Genomic DNA, 22,496 nt, shown 5'->3' on the forward strand with positions numbered 1-22,496 from the left:
CTGACTGATATTTTTTTCAACTGGAGCCTTTTTTTATTACGGACCGAAGGCAAACAAGTGTCTCATAAATCATCAAAGTTATTTAATTCAATAAATAAATCTGATAAACGATAAAACTTCATCAATGACCATAACTTTTCTTGGAGACTTGGTGACGTATTTTTTTTCTGCCTGTGTGGAATAAGAAATGGCAGAAAAATCATGTAAAATCAGTAAAATACAAAAGGTTTGTAATTAAGATGATTCCAAGTATTGTGTCAAGAGTGAATCAACTATGAGGTCCAGGAAAGGTGACCGCCATAAGCTGCTAAGTGCCAAGCCATGATTTAGGGGCATTAAACCAGGTCACTTGAAAAATTTTATTCCCCTTTTAAACTACTGGATGCCAGAATTAGATCTCAAGTCATTTTTCAGGGTATCATGCCAAAGAAAAACCACAGATTGTGGAATCTGGTCACTGGACCTTACAAAATGTACAGATGGTAATTGGAATTTTATCAATAGGTGTTGTTCCATATTCTGCCCATGATGCAGTTATCATTAGAACCAGATTTTTGTGATTGATTACCCACAAAAATTCATGTCAATAAATACCAGAACTTGAAATTTTAATTTATTCTGTGAATTCACTGGATAGTACATGGTATGTAAAATTGTCTAATTTCTGCAAATTTTTTTCAGGGAGAAGAAATATTTCAATCGCTTCTTCTAGCAGGGACAAAAAGGGGTTTGAGAATACGTATTGCTCAAAATTATCCAACACAGTGGCAGCCTAATGTTGATACTGAGATACTTCAAAAAAGAGGTGCGGCCGAAGTAAGTGTCCCTGAAACTAAATAATTCAACTAGCATTATTCTTTGTAGAGGATATAAAGTTTAAATCCAGCTTATTAGGCAAGTCATCACTACACGTAAGTCCTTAACACCATCACCATAATGCAGTTTGGATGATAGAATTTGAAATATACGAGGGTCATCCGGAAAGTAGTACCCGTTCGTGAAATAAAGACACAAAAGTAAATATTAACAAACATAAAAAATTTTATTTGAAAGAGGATACTTTAAACTACTTCTCAACATAATCTCCAAGCAAATTAAGGCATTTGTCATAACGTGTGACAAGTTTCTGTATTCCTGCTGCATAGTCCTTCGCCGCCAGCTCATTGAGATACGCGAGGGACCCATCTTGCACAAATTTTTGCATAATGCAGATGGTGTTTAACAATTTCATGAACAATTGTTCGAGAAACATTGGGAAAATGCTCACAGATGTCGTCAATTGTGACGCGCCGATCGTTCCTCACGAATTCGTCAACTGAGCTCACCAGTTGGTCTGTAATGACAGACGGTCTCCCCGAACGCTCATCGTCGTGTGTGTTCCCCCTCCCCATGTTGAAGTTGCGACACCACCGCCGAACAGACGACTCGTCCATTACATTGTCTCCATACACCTCCTTTAATTGGCGATGAATATCACATGGGCGAACGTTTCTTGCATTGAGGAATTTAATCACTGCCCTCACTTCACAACTGGCGGCGTTCTCAATTTTTTTAAACATTGTAAACAATCACAGAAACAACACAGGCAATGCTAGCGTCACGCAACTTGGCTCAGAGAAGGCAGACAAGCCACTGAAGCTATCTGACCTCGTCCAGCGGCTACTCGCGTCGTCAGCACTTCATGAGGCACGAACGGGTACTACTTTCCGGATGACCCTCGTGTATATATATATATATATATTGCATATATTTATGTATTTATTTATCCTGCTTCAAAAATTTGATTCTGGATTTATATCTCTTCTCAAGCATCATTACATACCATACAAAGTTTTTGCTTGAAACTCTGTACACTGACCTTCCGCTATCCTTTCCTTGTGCTGAATACACAGATTATGTTGATATATTAGCTCTTCCCTCATTATCTCATTTTATATTTATTGGTGAAGTTCCACTGAATGAGATAAGATATGATGTGACATAAAAAGCATTACAAATTGCTATGTACTCGTATCCATAATATTCTACTCTTTTTTTCACCTTAGGTTCGGTCATTAAATTTTCCTCATCTCGTTGGTGGAGGTGTCCTTCATACAAAGTTTTGGTTGGTAGACCGTAAACATTTCTATGTGGGGAGCGCTAATATGGATTGGAGATCTCTTACTCAGGTGAGTAAACTCTTCTACCAACAAAAAGGAATGCAGTTAATGTGTTTTCTTTCATGAATGAAAATTAATTTTTCCTAATCAAAGGTATTTTTAAAAAAAGTAAAACATACTTGACATTTAGTCCAACAGTAATTGCCTGCAAACATTTTACCCTGCAATTCATAATTAAATTACAATAAATGGATATTATTTGGTGCTCAAGTATTGATGATGGGTATGTCACCCAATCAGCTGTATTTTTATGTAGTTCTACTTAAAAGAGTTACATTAGTAATAAACTAAGTATAGTTTTACTAAGTTATTAGATGTATCAGACCTTTTGGATTAATATGTATGCTTGCTGAAATGTATAGTAAAAAGATCCTAGAGTATTGCCATCGGATTGCTAAAATTATATTCATAGAATAGGGCTGTGTAGTTGAGCTTTTCTCATCAGGATTACTGCTCTAAAAAAGCAGTGGTTACACTTACCCATCTTGGTAGAATTTAGCATATTTTTTCAATGTATGCTGGAATAAAGGGGTAAAGGGAAGGGAATAAAGGGGTATATGTTCAATGAGGTAGGTATAGGGGAATGGCACAGAGGCCTTTTTATGATCATTTTGGATTTTTTTATGTCTTCATCAATGACTGTTTAAATTAATGTTCATATTTATTTTTGTATAATCTACCATTACCTCTTTGCTATTTTCCATGTATTCTTCATTAATTCCATCACATTCTGAAATAGATGCTGCATATATGCAAGGCTAAATCAAAATGATTCATTTTCTCATTCTCATAACTCAGGAATTCCATGATGGCCCCTAAGCCTTTCCATATTTGTTAGTAGGAACACAAATAGAATGCATAGGCTTCAATATTGAAGCAAAGAATATTATTTAATATATCTGCAAATCAGAGCAGCCATTATAGAGCATCACTCCTAAACCAGATATTCTGCAACTGAGGCATTTACAACTTTCCTATAAAATAATTTATGCTCTCTGTCAGTCAATGTGTTGATGCCAGGAGATTATTTTACTCTTTTGTCACTTACATTAGATTGATAAGTAAGCTCATGATTAGCACTGTTATGATTGCAAAATAAACCCTGTCAACTCAAATCTGTTTTCAATAAGCTATCTATTTTGTATGTTTAATTATTTTATTTGGAAGGTGAAAGAAATGGGTGCTGCCGTTTATAACTGCAGTTGTTTGGCTTCAGACATTGGAAAGATTTTTGACGTAAGTGCTTTGCTGTTTCATTTCCGTTGTTGAGAGTATGTTTGTAGCCCAGTGCACTCAATCAAGTATTTGCCTTCAGGTATATTGGTTCCTGGGTCAAGAAGGGGCCCAAATTCCTCCAAAATGGCCAGACCAGTTTTCTACACCATATGGTCGTGATACACCAATGAATCTGACATTCAACAGCTCTAACACACTCACATATTTATCAGTAAGTAAGATAATGTTTTTATGCCTTAAAAATAGTTTCAATACTTCTGATATCTGAAATAATTTACTAATAAATTAAAGACCTACTCTCACTATCCCCTCGCTTTTCATGTGACAATTTAAATTAACATAAACAATGTTGGATTTGTTTTTAATGCACCCTGGATTTTTACTCTAGTCATGCCACTTTATATTTCTTATTTTCATTTTTCTTGGTATCATTTCAGAGCTCGCCTCCATCATTTTGCCCTAAGGGAAGAACTGTAGATCTGGATGCAATTTTGGATGTAATTAAGCATGCAGAGAAATTTATATATGTTGCTGTCATGGACTATTATCCGCTAACTTTATATACACCCAAAATAAGGTATGAGCCATTTATTTTTTTACAGTCTTAAATACTATAAAACATATCTGTAACTTTCGATTCATCACTGGTCGTACAATCTTAAAATTGGTGGACTGCAGGCCTTTATCCTACCCTATCTGATGTATGGTAATTGGCTTTCTCCAGCTTTCCACTCACCCCTAAGGATTTCCATGTCCCTATCCTGCATGTCTTTCCTGACCAATGTACCCTTCCCAGTAGTCCCCACCCGGAGATCCAATTGGGGGACTATTTTACCTCTGGAATATTTTACCGGGAAGGATACCATCATGTCATAAATAGGTGGAGTGCAGGGCTGCATCTCCTTGAGAGACTAATGTGGTAGTTTCCCATTGGCTTCCGCATTGCAGTACTTCAGCCGATTCCATGAACTTCACTCTTGCCCAAAGCTGTGGCTGTTGATGCCAGATCGATCTCCTTGATCTGCGCCATTAATGCCTTCTACTGAGAGCTACTTCCTCTCAGTAGTGGGGTCATTTTGTGTTGCCTGTAAAAGTTGTCAGCTGCTGGTAAATATTTTCCGGCAAAATAGCCATAAAAATATTCTCTGGGCCACGGTCTCAATAAAGGTTTGATAGCTGAGAGTAGAGTTCACCCAGTAGAGTTTACTAAGGCATGCGAAATTCAAACATCAGGGTTGTTGGGGCAAGTAATAGTGACTAGTATCTGAAAAATAATACATCTTGGGTGAAGCTAATGGGTGCCTGTTGGTGTGCTCAGGAGTTAAACCTGGGCCGTCTGGTCAGTAGTCTAATGCTCTACCCCTAGATAACCACATCCCCACCTCCAGTACATAGTTTACATAAAAATAATAATTCATACATTTTTTGTGATTCAACTCAGCATTTCTTTAAAATAGTGCATGCATATCTAGTGTATTTGGTAATAAATATATTTCTTTCTCGTATCCTATTTATTTAATGCTTGGTCTATAGTTACTTCTTGAGAATGATGTTGAAACTTTTCAGCAGAATAGACTGAAGCTATTGTTCTTGAAATTGTTACTAAGTGGCTATTTGAGAAGGCATTCTATGTTAGATTAATTTCCTTATTATAGGTTTCTAATCTCGTTTCACCAACTCGGCTTGGTTTTAGGGAACATAAATCTACATCTTCTGCTAACTATCAGTTAATAACCCAGACTTTAAATGCTCTAGATAGAAAAATGGAAGTTGCTGCAATGTATTTCGATTTCTCGAAATCTTTCGACTGTGTTGGCTACCAATTACTTCTCAAAGTACAAAGGGCAAATTAAGAAGGACGTAAAACAGGAAACCTTTTTGAGGGTGAGGGAATTAACAGTAAATAGGGAAGAATGGAGGGCTGCAGTTAACCAATCTTAGGATTGAAATACTGATGATGATGATGAAGACATACAAAAAAAAATCTATCTGAGTATGTGAAAATTGTAATATCCATAAATATTCTACAAGGCAGAATGAGCAGCTAAACGTTTTATATGTACGTACAAAAAATGCAGGTGCTGGTCCAAATTTTATGGGCCTTCAACTTTATAATAAACTCCTAGCTGAGATTAAGACCCAAAAAAGTGTGGCTGCATTTAAAGTCAATCTACTTAGGTTCTTAAAATTAAAAATGTTTTATTCAATTGCTGAATATCTTAATGATATCTTATTTGTGTCATGTATCCATTGTATGTATTTTGTTACTTTACCCTGACGTGTCCTCTATTAAGTTTAACAGTTGTAACCACTTGATCACTGGATAATAAAATGTTTTATTATTATTAATATCAGAAAGTTAGTTAATTTTCTATAATTGGGTCAAGGGGTGAAGTAACTGAAGCACATCAAAAATCAAGTTGCTTTTGCTTACTTTTTTCCCATTGATTGCTATAAAATTAAGTTAAATCATTTCAAAATTTCCTGAATGATTCAAAATGGTTTTTTTGCAGATTTTGGCCCCAGATTGATGATGGCCTGAGAACTGCAGCTATTGAACAGAAAGTAAAAATTCGACTGTTAGTTAGTGTATGGAATCAGACTCGTCCATCATTACCACACTTCATTAAATCATTAACTGATCTTACGGGTGCATATCCTTGGGTTGATATCGAAGCAGTAAGTATTCCATCATTTTTTACTATTTTCCTCCTTTTCCTTGGTAATATCTTCCAGACCTGAATTAATTTTTGTTTCTACCTGCCGACATTAGTCAAACACTTATGTTAGGGTTGCATATCCTTCAATGATCCCTTTAGATACCAGGCTTGTTTTAAAAAATAGTTTATCTATGTGCAAAATTTTCTTCCTAATTTTGTTCACAAAGTCATTTGACTTAAGTCTAATTAAGGGTTTGTCATAAAATATTGAAATACTTGTTTTCAAAATCTGAGTTACAAACTTATATTTGTGCCCCCATGTTGTTTCAGTATTCACAGTTTTCAATTATCCAGTTTTTGACTGCTGAAAAATTAATTGTAGAATTAATGGAAATATTGTGATCCATCATGTATCTTTTTTTTATAATGCCCAACCAAAGATGCTTCTGTAGCATATATTTTTAAAAATCTTATGCATGAGGATTAAACTGGAAATGGAAAAATGAGTCATTATTACCGTATTTTCCCATCGATAACGCGTGTGTTATCCATACACAATTGTTCAGATTATCGAAAAAATGACAATGCATGTTATGTAATGCAAACTGAAAAAATTCAAGCATTTACAGGCCTATGTACACAATAATTTTAAGTAGTCTCGTAAAAATAAATTAGACTGGAAGCATGCCTTTCTAATTGCATTCTATTTTATACAAATCTCTGCTATATTTACAGTTATTTCATCTCATAAATACATGAGAAAAAGAAGAAACATAAATGAAATTTCTATACTTCATTTATTCTAATATGTAGTATTTCTTTATTCTGTTACGCAGTACTTCACATATACAGAGAGTACGTCGTATTATATAGTCTGTTTCAGTATTATTAAGAATTGCATTGGGTATGTTAATCTCCAGTCACCAACTGGTAGCAAAAAATTGCCTAATCCTTATTAAGATTTATTTAATATATATTGTTTACAATGTCACTTTCAGAAATATTTCCGTGTTCCAAGCACACCATCTCAAGCCAAAATACCATTTGCTCGTGTCAACCACAACAAGTACATGGTAACTGATAATGCTGCTTATATTGGTAAGTATGCACAAAATTTCACTATTTTCTTACAGTATCAATAGCATCATCATCTGTAATGCTATCACAATGTATGTATAACTTTACTATGTACATATCAGTCTTTTGAGCCATGAAATTCGATTTGAAAATGATAGTATGCACCGTTTTGACCAGATTTAATGCAATATCTTTTGACATTATCATCCCTTGAGCCTTGCTGCTGAATGTGGTTATTCGCCACCCCTTGCAGCCTAGTTAAGATTTATATTCCTTCAAATTAGATGTGTTGAACCGGAAAAAATTTAAATGGACACTTGCCAATTGCTGCAACGTATTCTGTATTAACAGAGTCTTGACATGATTTTTTTTCTGCACTCATTTTCAGAAAGTGTTCATTAATCAAAATGTGAAGTAACATTCTTGAATTTTATTTTTGTTTCCATAGCAATGATAAAATTAAGGTGTGCGACTTTGAATTTTGCTCATTTTTTGAGTTCCTGTGAAAATGAAATACATATTTCAATTGGCCACGTACAGCTAAGTCATGACATTATATGCTGGTACGCGTACTGCCTTGGCCTGTGGCTAATGTTTCTGGCTATGGTGACTTTGCTTGTTTAATGTTAGTGTTACTTTCAGTAAACCTCACAAACAGCAAACTCTTGATTATCCATGCTAATGGATACTTGAAAACAAGGATACCCGAAAGGCGTGGAAAATATGGTCGTGATATAAACAGATGTACGGAGACTCAGCGTTTTTATTCCTTGTGAATAATTCAGGTTTTTTTCAATGAAAAGTAAATTTTTTCTGGTTTTTAGCCATTTTTATAGGAGTGGAATAATAGTTTTACAAGAACACAGAACTATTATCAAATGAATAACAGAACATTTTTTCCTCAGAAATCTAAACCAATCACATAGTCAGGAAAAAACAAATGACTGGCAAATGACAAGTATTGACTAAGGACCACTGATATGGATTCATATTCATCATATGATACCAGTTTAAATTAAGCATTGTAGATGGTAAATGAATTATTTGCTCACCTTGAAGGAGAATAAAAACATTTTATTTTGTGAAATAAAAAACTTTTAAGAAAAGTGTATTTCAAATTTGTGTTTTTTTTAACGTACGTTAAAGTTTCAAAGCTTTCAGTTGTCTTTACAACTGTAATTATGATAAAATTTTGAGTAGTTTGGAGAATAGCATGGATAATCAAGATTTACTGTATTATTATTGAAGGGTGACCGTAATATGTGTTTTGACAAACATTATAACACTATGGGTGTGAAGAATTCTGAAAAGGATATTTGTACCTTTCCAAAAATGGAGAAATAACAGATTACCCATAATACCGTTAGAGGGTTGGGAACAATTTGCAATAATCAGCTCCTCATGCTGTGAAGACCACTTTGATTTCAGTTAAAAATGGAGGATTTAAGAAGGGTTTATTATCATATCAAATGTCAGTTGGGTGTCTTGTTACGAGAGGTGAAGAAATGCAGCATTGTATATGTTCCATTTTGTAGGCTATGTACTTCTAAATCCTACCTGAAGCAGTAATAGTAATAATAATAATAAATCCTACCTTGAAAAATACCAATATTATTATTATTGATTTAAATAACTTGGTACAATAAATTATTTTATAATTCATAATCGTGATTTGAATAAAATAATAATCTTTTGATTCTATGTTCCTTTTTTTCTTTAAAGTGCCATGTATAGAATGAGTAATGATTTAATTTAACAATTTTTTCAACATTTTTTTTATTAAAGGGACATCAAATTGGGCAGGAGATTATTTTACTAACACAGGTGGGGTAGGTTTCGTTATCAAGGATCCAATCCATAATTTTCTGTCTAATGATAAGGAAGATTCTGCTGATTCAACTGAAGGAGAGAGTAATATTCGTGATCAATTGGAGGCTGTGTTTGAGAGGGACTGGAATTCAGACTATGCTCATCTCAATATGGAGCAGTAGTGTTTTTTTTTCTCTGAAGATGGAAGTGTTGTTTCTACAGTTTTTAATCTCAAATACTCATGGCATTACTAGTAATGAAGCATACTGGTATTTTAACTTCCATCCCAAAAGATTCCTGTGGAAAACTATTGACAAATGTATCCCCAGAAGCCATGAGCAGCACGTGGGTAGAGATTTTGTGGATATTGGGATCAGAAGTTAGAAGGCTACTTCTCAATAAATCACTCATGTGATGGAGCTGTTAAACATTTGTGAACGCATATCCATGTTTAGTGAAGAAACCACATCTTTCAACTTGAAAAGAGCTGATGCAGCACAAATTAATCATCATAATTCCATTACCTATGAGAGTGATTCAAGGTATTGCCTTAATTCATACTTCATTTATTGGAGTGGAATACCCAAACCTAGCAATAAGTTTCTTAGAAAGTGGTATGTCATTAGCTGTGACATACCACTTTGTGACAGGGTTATTAATGAGGCCTGTGGTTTCAATCAACTTTTAGATTAATGAACTTAGAGTTCCAGTTATTTTGCTCATAATATTGGGTGTGAGGGGAGACAATTTACCATTCAAGAAACTTTTTAAGTTGGTCAGGGTTGCAAGAATTTTATTAGTACACCTCTGGAACTACTTTTTGCCCTTTTTTCTTTTCTCATGTAATCCTAATGTGTTCATGTCATTCGGTAAATGGTAGTTTTTTTTATTTGGGATGAGCAGGAATTTCAGGGATGAGGATGAATGGGAAAATAATTTTCTTTTTGAGTGCATATTACACATGGAAAGCAGAAAATTTTCAGTGTTATTAAGGATGATAAAGGTGTCCTCCTAAATATTTTAATCAGAAAATCAAAATACTCCCTTGATTGACTTTAGAACTATATTGCATTTGTATTGTTTATAACCTGAACCTGAATAATCAAGAGTTCACTATTTTTATCGAAGGGTGAGCATGAAATGTGTGTTTTGACAAAAGATATAACACCATGAGTGTGAAATATTGTGTTTTCTTGCATTGCATTGTAGCCATAAGCATACCCTCCAACAATTCATCCCTAACTTTTAAAAGGTAATGTTGAAGAAATTTGTTGAAATGAAGTGCCAACTACATAAATCAAAAACATTGTTTATTTCAAATGTCCATCCATGAGATGTTAGTACATGCTACGTTGGTTGATATTTAATTTGTTGAATTTGTTCTCCTTTGGGATAAAATATATTTTAAAGCTGAAAATTGTGAAAGAAAAAACACATTCTCCTATGAGTCATATTTGGAACAAAATCTTCAGACCTAAGGTTTTAGCAGCCATTATTAAGTAACATTCCTGCTCATCCCTACTTTTATTGGAGATTAAAATAGAAAATAATATGATTTATTTATAAATTAGGTAATGGTTTTCATGTGTACTAAGTGTAATCCTTTTGTTTTGACGTGTCTCATATGGCATATGTATATAGTTCTTTCCCTTTATTGTGGTTTATTTTTTTGTTACAATAATTGCAGTTCGTTCAACGAGCAATTTCTGACCTTGTCCAAGGTAGTTTATTTCACTCCTTAATTAGCTCAGAGAAAACCTATCGTATGAATATTATGTTGTCACTTAATATGAGTTTTCTTGGTTGGATAATATTAAACTATGGATGTCATTAGAGTACGTCAAAAACCCCATCACATGAAAAGTTATCCAGGTAAATCACAAGTTTCATTCTGATGACTGTTAAAGTTTTGGCTTATAATTTTAATTAAAATTTACAATTACAGCGTGTGGCAACAAAACGTCCTTTTTTTCAAACGCAAAACGCTTTCAAAGGAAGTAATGTTGCCACACCCTGTAAATTTACCATTCACCAATTTACCATAAACAAGCTCTTGAAAATATTTCTGGTTGGATAAAAATTAAACTGTGTACCTTCATTTGTTTCCATGCTGCTGTCCATGTTACTTGTGAATTGTAAATAATCTCTTGTTTCTTTATCCGATAAGCATATCTCTTTGAGTCCACTGCATTACTAAGAATGGTGTTTATGACATTGAATCCTTCAAAATAAAACTTGGCAGTATCCGACAGCAATTCTAACTACCCATGTTCAGAAGTTTTGCATTCATAACTATTGTCGTTAACAAAATCAGATAAATTAATAATGATTGTATGATTCATTAAACCTCATAAAACATAGAAATTATTTTGGAATAATAAAGTCCATTTTAGTGGAGATATATTAGAGAATTGTTTAACAAACATAAGGTAACCAGATGTACCTGAAAGGTTTTCATTCAAGGAACTGAAGGAGATGCTGTGACTGTTTACTTTAATCGGATCATCCTCTGATTAATATTGAAAATGCCGAAATAACACAGAGTAAACATTTGTAAAGGTTTCCTTTGTCTTATATCCCTAACAAACCTTCAATCAAAATTTTAAATCATAAGTCATTTCAGTGAGCATATTTGTCTTTTCTTGATTAATCAGGTCAGAAATGGGCAAAGTTTTCCTTTCCTTCTTACTGGATAACTTGCATATGATCAAAGTCTATAGTTTTTCATATTCTGCTAGTTTTAGGGTTTGCTTGGTTGGTCATTTAAAAAGAAAATACATTGCTCTTCCAGTTTAGTTTCTGATTTCATACAATGTGAGAGGTTTAAAACAATAGCTTCTAAATTTAGTGCACAGGTTTTTTTTTGGATTCTCCCTTTTGTATTTGCCTCTCCAGTTTTTGCACTTTGAAAAAAATTGCATATCATTAACTCATAATTATAATTTTTAAGTATTTAATATCAAAAGGAACATACCTCACTTTTATAGTGTAATTCACATGCCCTCTTCAATTACTCAAAAAATAATCACATCCCTGATGAGTTCCCCACATCATTTTTTTATTGTAAATACATTATATGGCATGACCTTTTTCTTACCACAAGAAGAATCATCATTTCTATGGAAAGTCAATAATGACTATGGGAAAAATTCTCCAGTAGATGTTTATTTACTGTGGAATAATTGGAAAGTACTACAGTGAATTCCTATTTTCACATGGAAAATTTTTAATGGGATAAGTACCTAATAAAATATTAATTTGAGACCCTCATGGTTGTTTGGTAAGAGATTCGAATTCAAAACTTCCAAATAGTATGTGAAATAATTATAGTAGTTGAGGGTGGTTCATTGATATGGTCTTGTGTTACATTTCAGTACATTACATTGCGCATATGTACAGTTGAAAAAATAATTTACTGAGAAAGATAATGTATACAAGTAGTACTTGAAATCATGTTTATGGGAAATCACACATGCCAATGCAATCTATGGGCATTGATACAATTTATGTGTAGAAATTAATAAAGGATATTTTATAACCATATCATATATAATAGAATTGTGACATTAAATAATTCCTCCATCAAATTCTCTTCTTTAGCTGACACTTGCTTAATGTTCTTAAAGTTGTGAATTTAAACTTTTTTAAGCCAGGTTTAAGGTGATAAATTTATAATAAGTGTGGATTTACTTGAGTTATTAAATGTAGTGATATGATTTAAACAGCCAGTTTGATAGGGTGTAATTTAATTTACATTTTTGGAGTAACAAGTTAAATGTCATCTTTTGTGCCATGTTGGCTTTTATGCACTGTGAATGGTACCTTTCTCTCTTTCTCTTAAATTACTATAAATATTTATAAAATTCTGTGATATTATCCTTCTCTGCACTATATAAGATGGCTGCATAATCATTATTTAATAATACAATATTAATTTGTACGTATGAGGCCTTAAAGGTATGCATATAAATGTAGCCATATTTTATTAGGACATAGCTTGTTGTGTTAAATGGGTTTGTAACAGTATAGTGTTTATTTTAGATTTTAGACATGAATTGGTGACAATTTTTTACCTCAGTGTCATTGTTATTCCAATTGAGTAAGCATGCCCCTGCTAATTATACTCCAAACGACATTCCTTGGCCATTAAGTCTTCCAAAGTGGACATCTCATTCTAATCTATTTGGAATGATATAGGTGATCTACAAAATACCTAATATGAACAATTTAGCAAATTAAGTGGATATTTTGAAATGGAAGACTCAAGTAGCTTTCTTCTTTTCTATATGTTGGTACTATACTTCCTTATTGAAGTTAATTTCATGATATGAAGTTATAGCATGCATTGTTTGCGTGGCAAAAGATAGATAATGTTTTTCAAGAGGCAATTAGTGTGGGAAAAAGGTGAGGGGCCAATGAGGGGATGTGGGAAGATAGGAGTAGCCGACATGCTTTATATCAGATGCAAGGGGATCGAGATGGTACGGGGGCTAACGTACTGGCTTCCCACCCTGAGGGCGCGGGTTCAAATCCCGGCGGTGTTGAATATTTTTCAGAGGTATCTCGATCCCTACTTGAGGTGCTTTGTGGAGGGCACTTTGAGTGAGTACGCCGTCCGTCGGATGGGACGTTAAACTGCGGACCCCTTGGCGCCTTTCGTAAAGAGTAGGCTAATGCCGACGCCGGGTTTCTCTCCACCCTTCATCCTTTCCTGTCCATCCCCTATGGCGCAAATGACCTTAGCTGTCGCCTCCCCTTAAAACTACTACTACTACTATCAGATGCAATTGCAAGTAGGAGAAATAAGAGGAAATTTATCAGGGTGGGGGCCAAAGTGTTAGTGGATCTTGGAAAAGTTTTTAGATTGGCGGGTTGTCTGTTTGCAAGAGAGGGGCAGTAAGGATGAGTTTGCGTCATTGTCATGTAAAATAAGAAACAATTCTTTAAGAAAGGTTTTCATTCTGTGGGATCCGGGGAAATAGGTGGTGCAAAGGTTGAGTCCTGCATCAGATGTGATGTGGGGTTGTTTTTCTATGGTGTGGGAGGTCTGGTGAAGTGGTGGATTTTATTCTGTTGGAGCTTTTCTGGGCAACCACATTTGTGGATTGCATGGTGTAGATTGTGGAGGTTTTTGTTGAGGGTGACTGTGGTGTTGAAAATCAAAAATGTATATATGTATATATATACACACAAATATACATACATATGTCTCATACAAATATATATATATATATATATATATATATATATATATATATATATATATATATATATATATATACACACATTCAAACACGAAATCCCGCCAAACGGCGAATAAATACTCATATATACAGAAACAGATATAAGGAAAAGGGATAGGAACACATATAAAGGACGAACACAATAAAGGTGGGGAAGGCGGAATCGAACGGATCACAAGAGTAAAAATATTTCCTTGACCGGGACTCGAACCTCGGATCTTTCCACCCTGACGCCATCTCTTGGCTAAAGAATCGGGGCGCTTGGCGACATATTAGACCCACGGATCTCAGGGTAAATTACGTTTCCTCGATAGCTCAAGTGGTTAAGAGCATCCGCCCGGCAAGTGGAAAGATCCGAGGTTCGAGTCCCGGTCAAGGAAATATTTTTACTCTTGTGATCCGTTCGATTCCGCCTTCCCCACCTTTATTGTGTTCGTCCTTTATATGTGTTCCTATCCCTTTTCCTTATATCTGTTTCTGTATATATGAGTATATATATATATATATATATATATATATATATATATATATATATATATATATATATATATATATATATATATAAATTGTAGTGAGGGAACACTAAATGAGGGGTTGGAACTCTGGAGTAAATCAGAACAAGGCTATTCTCAAGTAGTTCTAATACTAAAGGGTGCAGTTTAGAAAGTTTCATGTTGAAATTCAGGGTAGAATTTGAACAGGCATTGGAAAACTCACATGCCTCTTGTTTCCTTATAGTCTCATTATTTGAGAAACCACTATCTCAAATAGGTTAATATAGAAGCAAAAATGTGATGCATTGGAAAGTGTTTTCGGTTAATTTTGTACTCATTCTTTGCTTATAAACAAATGCGAAGAACATTTCCAGTTGTGGATTAAGCATTCATGCATTTGAGACATTTTAAATGTGTATAACAAGTGTTTTGATCAAATGCTGAAAATATGTCATTTGATAAGATCTCAAACTATCTATGTATGATCTCATCTTCATTTCAAGAAATAAGTACCTATCTCAGTAAATGTATTCCCAATATTGCATTCTAAATTTCTGCTAATAGTGACTGCATATCAACTATTTTCAGACAGCAAGATTTTTGTTACTCGGATGTAATGATTTTTGATTATGCTAAAATTTTGAAATGCTGATACTTGCATTCTGTGCCTGGATAACAATGAATATCCCAAGAGGAAATTCCTACGCAGCCTTGTGCAACCACCTACACAGCCTATGCAGCCAATCAGTATGCCTTTCATTAGCAGTTACTCTTAAGGATGCAATTTATAAAGCATGGTTTCATGTTAGATATTTTATCTGTATAATTCTTTTGCTGTTAATGAATTTTACAAATGTATTTACAAAGATAGGTATTATGAATATATTTGTATCCCATTGTAATTTTCTTGAAGCTATACAAGCTATTATTGCTATTAGAATAATCATTTTTTTGAGTTAGTAATATAAGTTGAATTTGTTTTCAATAATTTCTTTTTATTAATAGTTGGTGTTGGTATGTTATATATGGATGTGCTTTTAGTCCTTTGCAACCAATCTGTGCCTCTCTTTTTAGTCCATCTACATTCTAGCTTAATAAGAGCTATTCTATCTCCAGATTGAGTAGGTATGGAGAATGGCTAGTTCACGATATAATTGTTCTTTTGTTAATTACAGTTTCGTGTAATGTAGTAGTATAAATGAACATTTAATACCTCAATTGTGTTGGCAAAATTGTTGTGATGACCTGAGGATTATTAACTTAAAGATCGGTTGCTGTGAGAATTGTATGTACATTTTATTATGCTATAAGAATTGTGTATGTATGGATGTGTGTGTGCATATACACACACACACACACACACACATATATATATATATATATATATATATATATAAACACATTGCACAATCATCGACCAGGAAGATTTTAATATTTAATATAAGAATTCCTGATAAGCTCTTGGAGAATTAAGTGCATATCTAATGTGCCATGTCAAACCTTTGACAATTGTATGTCATTTTTGTTGAGACCTTAGCATTTGTATTCAATGTTACCATTACTTCATGATTTGGAAAATTTATTTTGTATAAAGGCTTTCGAATATTAGTATTGATAAGATTTTTTTATAAGGATTGCATCCTGATTGTGTTCCTTATAGCAAAGAAGTTTCTGCAATAGATATCACACTTATTCAATCTTGTCACCATAAGCAATATGATACTGTCAAATTACCAGTTAAATAAGCTTATGGTCATTGGTAAAGTAGTCTTAATTCTATGAAGTTGACTGCTGGGAATCAAAATTTACTTGTTACCTTAGCACTCAAGGAACAGTTTTGGATATCTTTTGTGATGTCAAAAATTTAACGATTGTCATGTTTAAAATTTTCGATTTAAAATCTGAGAATTTTTATCCAAGGAGGACTTCTCTTTAAAGCAGTTGAATCCAGCTTGTGATATATTATGTAGTTATTTTTCTCAATGTATAAATAGCTTGTGTGTTATCATCAATGCAAAAATTAATGAGAACATATTTTTTGTACTGCTTAATGTTAATGGAGTGAGGGCGTAATTTTGAAAGGACAATTTTCTGCTGTTGTATTTATGCATTTGATTCCTATTTTGGAATTACTGGCAAGGAATAAAATAACTTTTTTAATAAACATGGAGAAATTTATTTATTTGAATAAAGATTCAGCACCGCCTTAGTTTAAATCTACAGTTTTACTCTTTAAATGATTAATACTTAATTGCAGATTCCTTAATAAGATATTCAGGAAAGGTTCACCTAAAGGATTAAGCCGACCAGTGTATGTTCTGGGCTCAAGCTATATTTTCCATCTAAGAAGGCATTAAGTGATTTGTGTGGCTGTTTAGAGCCAGGCTTGTTATCTGATCAATGATGAGAGGGACGAAGGATTGAAAACCATGCTTATCTCTTCAGTGTTTATGGCTGGAGGTGACCATTAAGTGAGAGGTTTTCCCGTAGTGCCACTATCTCCTGAGCCAAGCAAATCATATGGGAGAATTTCCCAAGAGGGAAGAAAGACCATTAAGGAGAATATGAACATTTTCATTAACAGCTTCTGTCTTTCAACTTTTTTGAGCTACTTTAATTTAAAACTATGAGATTCAAGTAACTGAAAAACAATTATACTGTTGTTTGTTCAATCTTGTTTTAAAGGCATGTACTTGCGGTAACATTGATTACAGTTTCTATTATTGGCATGTCTTTCATATATTTGTATGATCAATCCAAAATTCTTATCAGTCAGTTTAATATTTTTAGAGGAAAAGCAATTCCTTAGAATATTTACAGGAATCTTACTTTTCCTATATCTAGTACAGTTTATTGTTTTAAAATGACCATTTGTTAAATATGTTGATGGGAAACTCAAAATTGAAGGTCACCTCAGCACAAAGGTAAAGCATTTTCTTGCTTCAGAAAAGCCAATTCAGGACCAGCATCCTCGACTAATAAATGTTCTCTATGACTGCTATAACAGATCAGAATGTGTGGACTAATTAAGTAAAAGGGAGATGACTAAATATATAAATATTCGAGAAAAACGGAGATAAGGTATCAACAGGAAATTGAATATATTTATTTGTCAACATTGCCATGAATACAAAATGCATCTAGAAGGAATACAGTTATGTATAACGTTAAAAAATACAATAAAACAAAGAAATATAATTACATTCTTTGTCAAACCAAAATTTATGGAAATATAATATGGATGTAAGGCCCAAGGATTGTCTATTAATGCTAGAACAAATAACCTCTAAGGCAAAAAATCCACTCAAATTTTGAATAATTTTGTAAATGGCATGGTCAAATTTAAGTAATAGAGCAAGAAAATATCTTTTGAAATTTTTTTTGAAGTCTTATTTACCAGCTAGTCAGGTTCCTGATCCATGAACCCAAATGGCAAAAAATGCAAAATGAATTATTTTTAATGGCAATAACTACCTTAAGTACCTCAGGAAATTGATTTGGCACTCTTGATAACCAATTATTCAACAGAATGACTTGTTACAGGAAAGGCGAGCAACAGGGATTGAAACAAGTATTATATTTTTCACTCTTCAAGGAAACCAATGGAAATAAATACTGGTGGATAACTTTCAAACAGAACACCAATTGAATTGACAATTATTTTTAACCGCATGGAGCGATTAGAGACTCAAGACCCATTCCCACATCTAGCCAATTCACAGCAACCGCAATCCCAGGTTTTTTTTCAGTTTAAAAGTTTTTATTTTCGTCATGCATCAGTACAGTGAAAGGAGTCTAAACATTGAATTGAAAACAATAATATAACAGAAAACCAATTTTAGGAAAGTATTCCTCTTCAGAGTGGAGCAATAACAACAGGATATGAAAATGGGAAGCAGTGGCAATTGGCAAGATGTCAGTGGGCGCCATTCCTCATTCCCAGCAAGCAAATGCTATTTATGGGGAGTTAGGGTGAGGTCGGTTTGTGGTGTTTATTAAAGTGGTTCATTTAATGTGAGGGCAGTGCTGGTGTAATTTAATTAAATTAATGTGAATTTTGGTTTTGGGTGTATTTGGTCAGCATCGTAGTCATAGTTGCGTAGATACATTAATAGTGAATTAGTAGAGGATTGAAGTGAAAAGTTAAAACTGAGTTAATGACATTAAGTCATCCAGAATTGTTGGAATTTTGAGGTCATTGTGTATAATTAATGGTTTCTGGCGTAACTTTATGGAACCGATTCATTATAAATAAATGAAAGAACTAACTTTGTAGTTCCACACGAAATTGTTTCGTTTCGTGTGGAACTACAAAGTTAGTCCTTTCATTTATTTGTAATTGTGTATATTGTTGCTTCTGATAAAGTATTGGGTCAAAGAGAAGTTACACAGTACTTTGTTTTGGTGTCTGGTGACTCTTGTTATCTGGGATTTGGTGGTGTGAGCCCAAATTGGAGGGGCGAAAGTTACTACGGTATGTATCATAGTTAGATAAAGGATACGTTAGTGGATAGTGTTAGGGGTGACGACAGCTTAAATAGGCAGTACAGGGAATAGTAGGTGCCCCACCTTTTTCCCAAGACTGAGGTGAGATGGGAGTTGTAGGTTAATCTTTTATCTAAAATGACTCCTGGAAACTTCTCTTCTTTTTTCTTTGGTATAGGTTGAGAGCTGAATTAGAGTGGCTGGCCTTTGCCCTTTCCGCTAATTTTCGAGAAGTTTACAACCCTACATTTATTTAGTTGCAGTTAGAGTTTCCAAGTGGACATCCAGTCATATAGGGAATCCAGATGCTCTTAAAGGTAATCTATTGCTTTATTAGGGTGAAGTGAATGAGCAGAGATGGCGGTGTCATCGGCATACAGTATTAAATTAGTATGCAGGTATGAGGGAATGTCATTTATATGCAAATTAAACAAAAAGGGGGATAGCACTGCACCCTGTGGAATGCCAGATGTGATGGGAAATATTGCAGAAGAGGCATCGGAGCCTGAGGTATAAAAAGAGTGGTTTGTTACAAAACACTTCATAATTTTTTTGAGATATGTTGGAACTGGTAGAGTTGTTATTTTGTGAATGAGTCCCTCCATCCACACTTTATCAAAAGCTTTGGCCAGATCTAAGAAGGCAACCTGTGTACATATAAAGTTATTGTAGCCAAAAACTAACTCTTCAGAAAGGCGGGTAATTTGGTGGAGTGTTGACATAATCTTCGGAAGCCCATTTGTTCCAGATGAAGAATGACTTCACTGAATAGGTGTAGTCGCTATAGTATTACTCTTTCCAGTAGTATTGAAAGGGCCGGGAGAAGGCTTATTGGCCGGAAGGAATTTGGGTCAGAGTGATTGGGAAGCAGTGGGCACCAGCCCGCCTATATATACTCTGAGGGACCAAGATGGCCGACCATAACTAAGCGGGAAGGTCAGCTAAATTGGCTGTCAAAGGAACATATCGCCAGAACACAAATAGTGGTAGTTCCTCTATTGTCAAGTAATCCAGATGCGACGATATAAAAACAGGGTCAGCAAAGAGAAGGCTCCTCCCGCAGCGCGGCAAGGACAGCCTGTTTATCTCGACTCTGATACATTTGCCACATCAGATATAACAGGTAAAATATATAAAAGACTTCCCAGTGCAGCAGTGGCCTCTGCCTGGAAGATCGGTAGCTCGTACGGGAACCGCTCAACATCGATATCAGGAGCCACAACGGCCCATTGCCATTAAGTGGCGTCCGTGTTCATGGTGTAGTTACGGGCAAATCCGCTGTTTCCGCTTCTACTGATATAAACTGCCTATGCCTAAGATATGCCTAGGTGACGAGAAATATCGGTAGACCCAGGATCCAACATACCCACGCCATTTCCTTGCTACTTTGGGAATGTCTCTCGCACGTTTTCAGGGTTTTTAAAATGGTATTGTTGTTGTATCGTTTGGTTGCTTGTGTCCATCAAAAGTTTACCTTAACCGAAAGATTCATGAAAATAATAATTATTAGGTTTTTTGATCTCTGAATGGTAATTTAAACAGGAACAGCAAACATTTTGTCTAACATTTTCGGTTATTTATAAACAGGTGTTTTTCTGGGTCGGAAAAAACTCTAACATTAGAGCTCTCATTATGGGGCTACTGGAGGAAGTATGAATGTATGGTCATAACGGTGCGTACCTAGCGAAATATAGGTATCTCCTATCGGAATAAATCATTCTGAGTAAATCTGATAGGACTAATGAAGGAAGAAAAAACTCCGAGCGAAAGTAACCCCGCCCACTTTTTGGATCCCCTCCGAATTTTCCTATCTATTTCTACCGAATTTATAAGTGGTCTTCCTCTATGTTGCTCTCTAACATTTACTTCCTTCTTCTCCATACCCATATTTCAAATGCTTCTCATCTACCCTCCACTTCTTATCTCAAAGCCTAGGTTTTGAATCCAGTCATTACTGCATTACATATACACGTACACATTGAGCTGTAACTAATTTTTTTGCTCGCCGAAAGGAAACTTCACGTCGATGGAAGAGAGTAGATTTCATTTTATGAAATATAATTCAATATAAACCAAATTACTACTTAGCTAATAATTATTCAGAACTCACATTACATTTTCCAATGCTGATTGTTTTTAGTTATTTGCCGGTCAACCGTTCGTCGTTCTCAAGATCTCCGTCAATGCTGACAGCAACGGATAGTATATCATTATAAATCATATTAATATTAATTACGATGGAAAAAATTACATCTGTAATCAACACTTACCTATCAAGAGACGATCCAGCGTCTTCGTTCTCATTTTTAAATGCTTTCAAGAGAGTAATTTTTCCATAAACACACTGAATAGGTCATCAACAAAATATACCATTATTTCGAATAGGATATAATGAGTTCAATTTCTCATCCCCGTGAAGGTATGAAACACGAATACTCATGTGTTCTTGGAGCGCATTGCTCAATAGAAATTTAGCTCTTCACATATTATTTTGTGCTATGAAAAAGAGATTCATTCTTATCGTACCCATCACTTGGCTGGTTTGAATAATTGTGGCTAATTTCAGTCTAGTGTCGTTATCACCTTCGATTGGCCACGGAACATATAGTATACTAGGTCATGGGGTTTTTGTATACAGGTGAAGAGAGTGAGTACTATTTGTTATATTTTGTCAATTTTAGGCAGAAAATTGTTCTAGTTTAGGAGATATTGTGTAATGCATGGAAAATCCTCAACAAAATACACCAACTTCAGTTCTTTGTCATCTTCGGTGGGCCCTAGGTCTTATACTAGGTAATGGGCTAGGGTTTGCATAGGCAAGCGAGTAGAGTTAGAACTAATGAGTGTACTGCGTCAATTTTATGGAGATTAATTTGCGAATTTAGAGGATATAGTCGTGCACTTCGTAAAAAAAAGTGTTTTGATATTGTCGAAAAATCTAGTCAGTACGGGCGGATTTCAGTTAAGTTGACAGTTAATTGTTAATTCGTTGCGCATCACTCTGCGACTTTTTTAAATTGTCTCTATTACGTAGACCAATCAAATTAATTTGCTGTAAACAAACAATTAATTGATCGCCATCTTTCCAAAAGTAAGTGCCTCGCAGGTATTGCTGATATCATTATTAGCTGTTTTATTTATAGAAAATTTGACTTGTGTGCCCTGTAATTAATAGAGATTGCCGAGCAAAAGTAAGGATTCGTAATTTGACAACATCTCCTGAGTTTGTTGTTCCCTTCCTGACCTTCCCCTGAAAACTAAATCGGAAGACCTAGTTACCTACAGTTAATTTTACTAATCTTATTCCTTTAATTATGATCTGAGGTGTACGAC

At 34.5% G+C, this 22,496-nt stretch overlaps 1 protein-coding gene across 3 annotated transcripts in view; it reads left to right on the forward strand.

The window, feature by feature from the left end:
- LOC139688348 (5'-3' exonuclease PLD3-like) overlaps nucleotides 1-13,478 on the forward strand; it is an 81,192-nt gene extending 67,714 nt beyond the window's left edge. For all 3 annotated transcript variants that reach the window (XM_071585866.1, XM_071585869.1, XM_071585868.1), the window contains 8 exons: nucleotides 682-816; nucleotides 2,046-2,168; nucleotides 3,327-3,395; nucleotides 3,475-3,606; nucleotides 3,833-3,972; nucleotides 5,909-6,074; nucleotides 7,054-7,153; nucleotides 8,918-13,478. In XM_071585866.1, coding sequence (XP_071441967.1) covers nucleotides 682-816; nucleotides 2,046-2,168; nucleotides 3,327-3,395; nucleotides 3,475-3,606; nucleotides 3,833-3,972; nucleotides 5,909-6,074; nucleotides 7,054-7,153; nucleotides 8,918-9,123 — 1,071 coding nt within the window. In that variant the 3' untranslated portion in view covers nucleotides 9,124-13,478. The remainder of the gene's footprint in view (nucleotides 1-681; nucleotides 817-2,045; nucleotides 2,169-3,326; nucleotides 3,396-3,474; nucleotides 3,607-3,832; nucleotides 3,973-5,908; nucleotides 6,075-7,053; nucleotides 7,154-8,917) is intronic.
- The last annotated feature ends 9,018 nt before the right edge of the window (nucleotides 13,479-22,496 follow it).

The sequence above is a fragment of the Hetaerina americana genome, unplaced genomic scaffold, assembly GCF_022747635.1.
Source record: "Hetaerina americana unplaced genomic scaffold, ioHetAmer1.1.p SCAF_2, whole genome shotgun sequence".
NCBI classification, from domain to species: domain Eukaryota; kingdom Metazoa; phylum Arthropoda; class Insecta; order Odonata; family Calopterygidae; genus Hetaerina; species Hetaerina americana.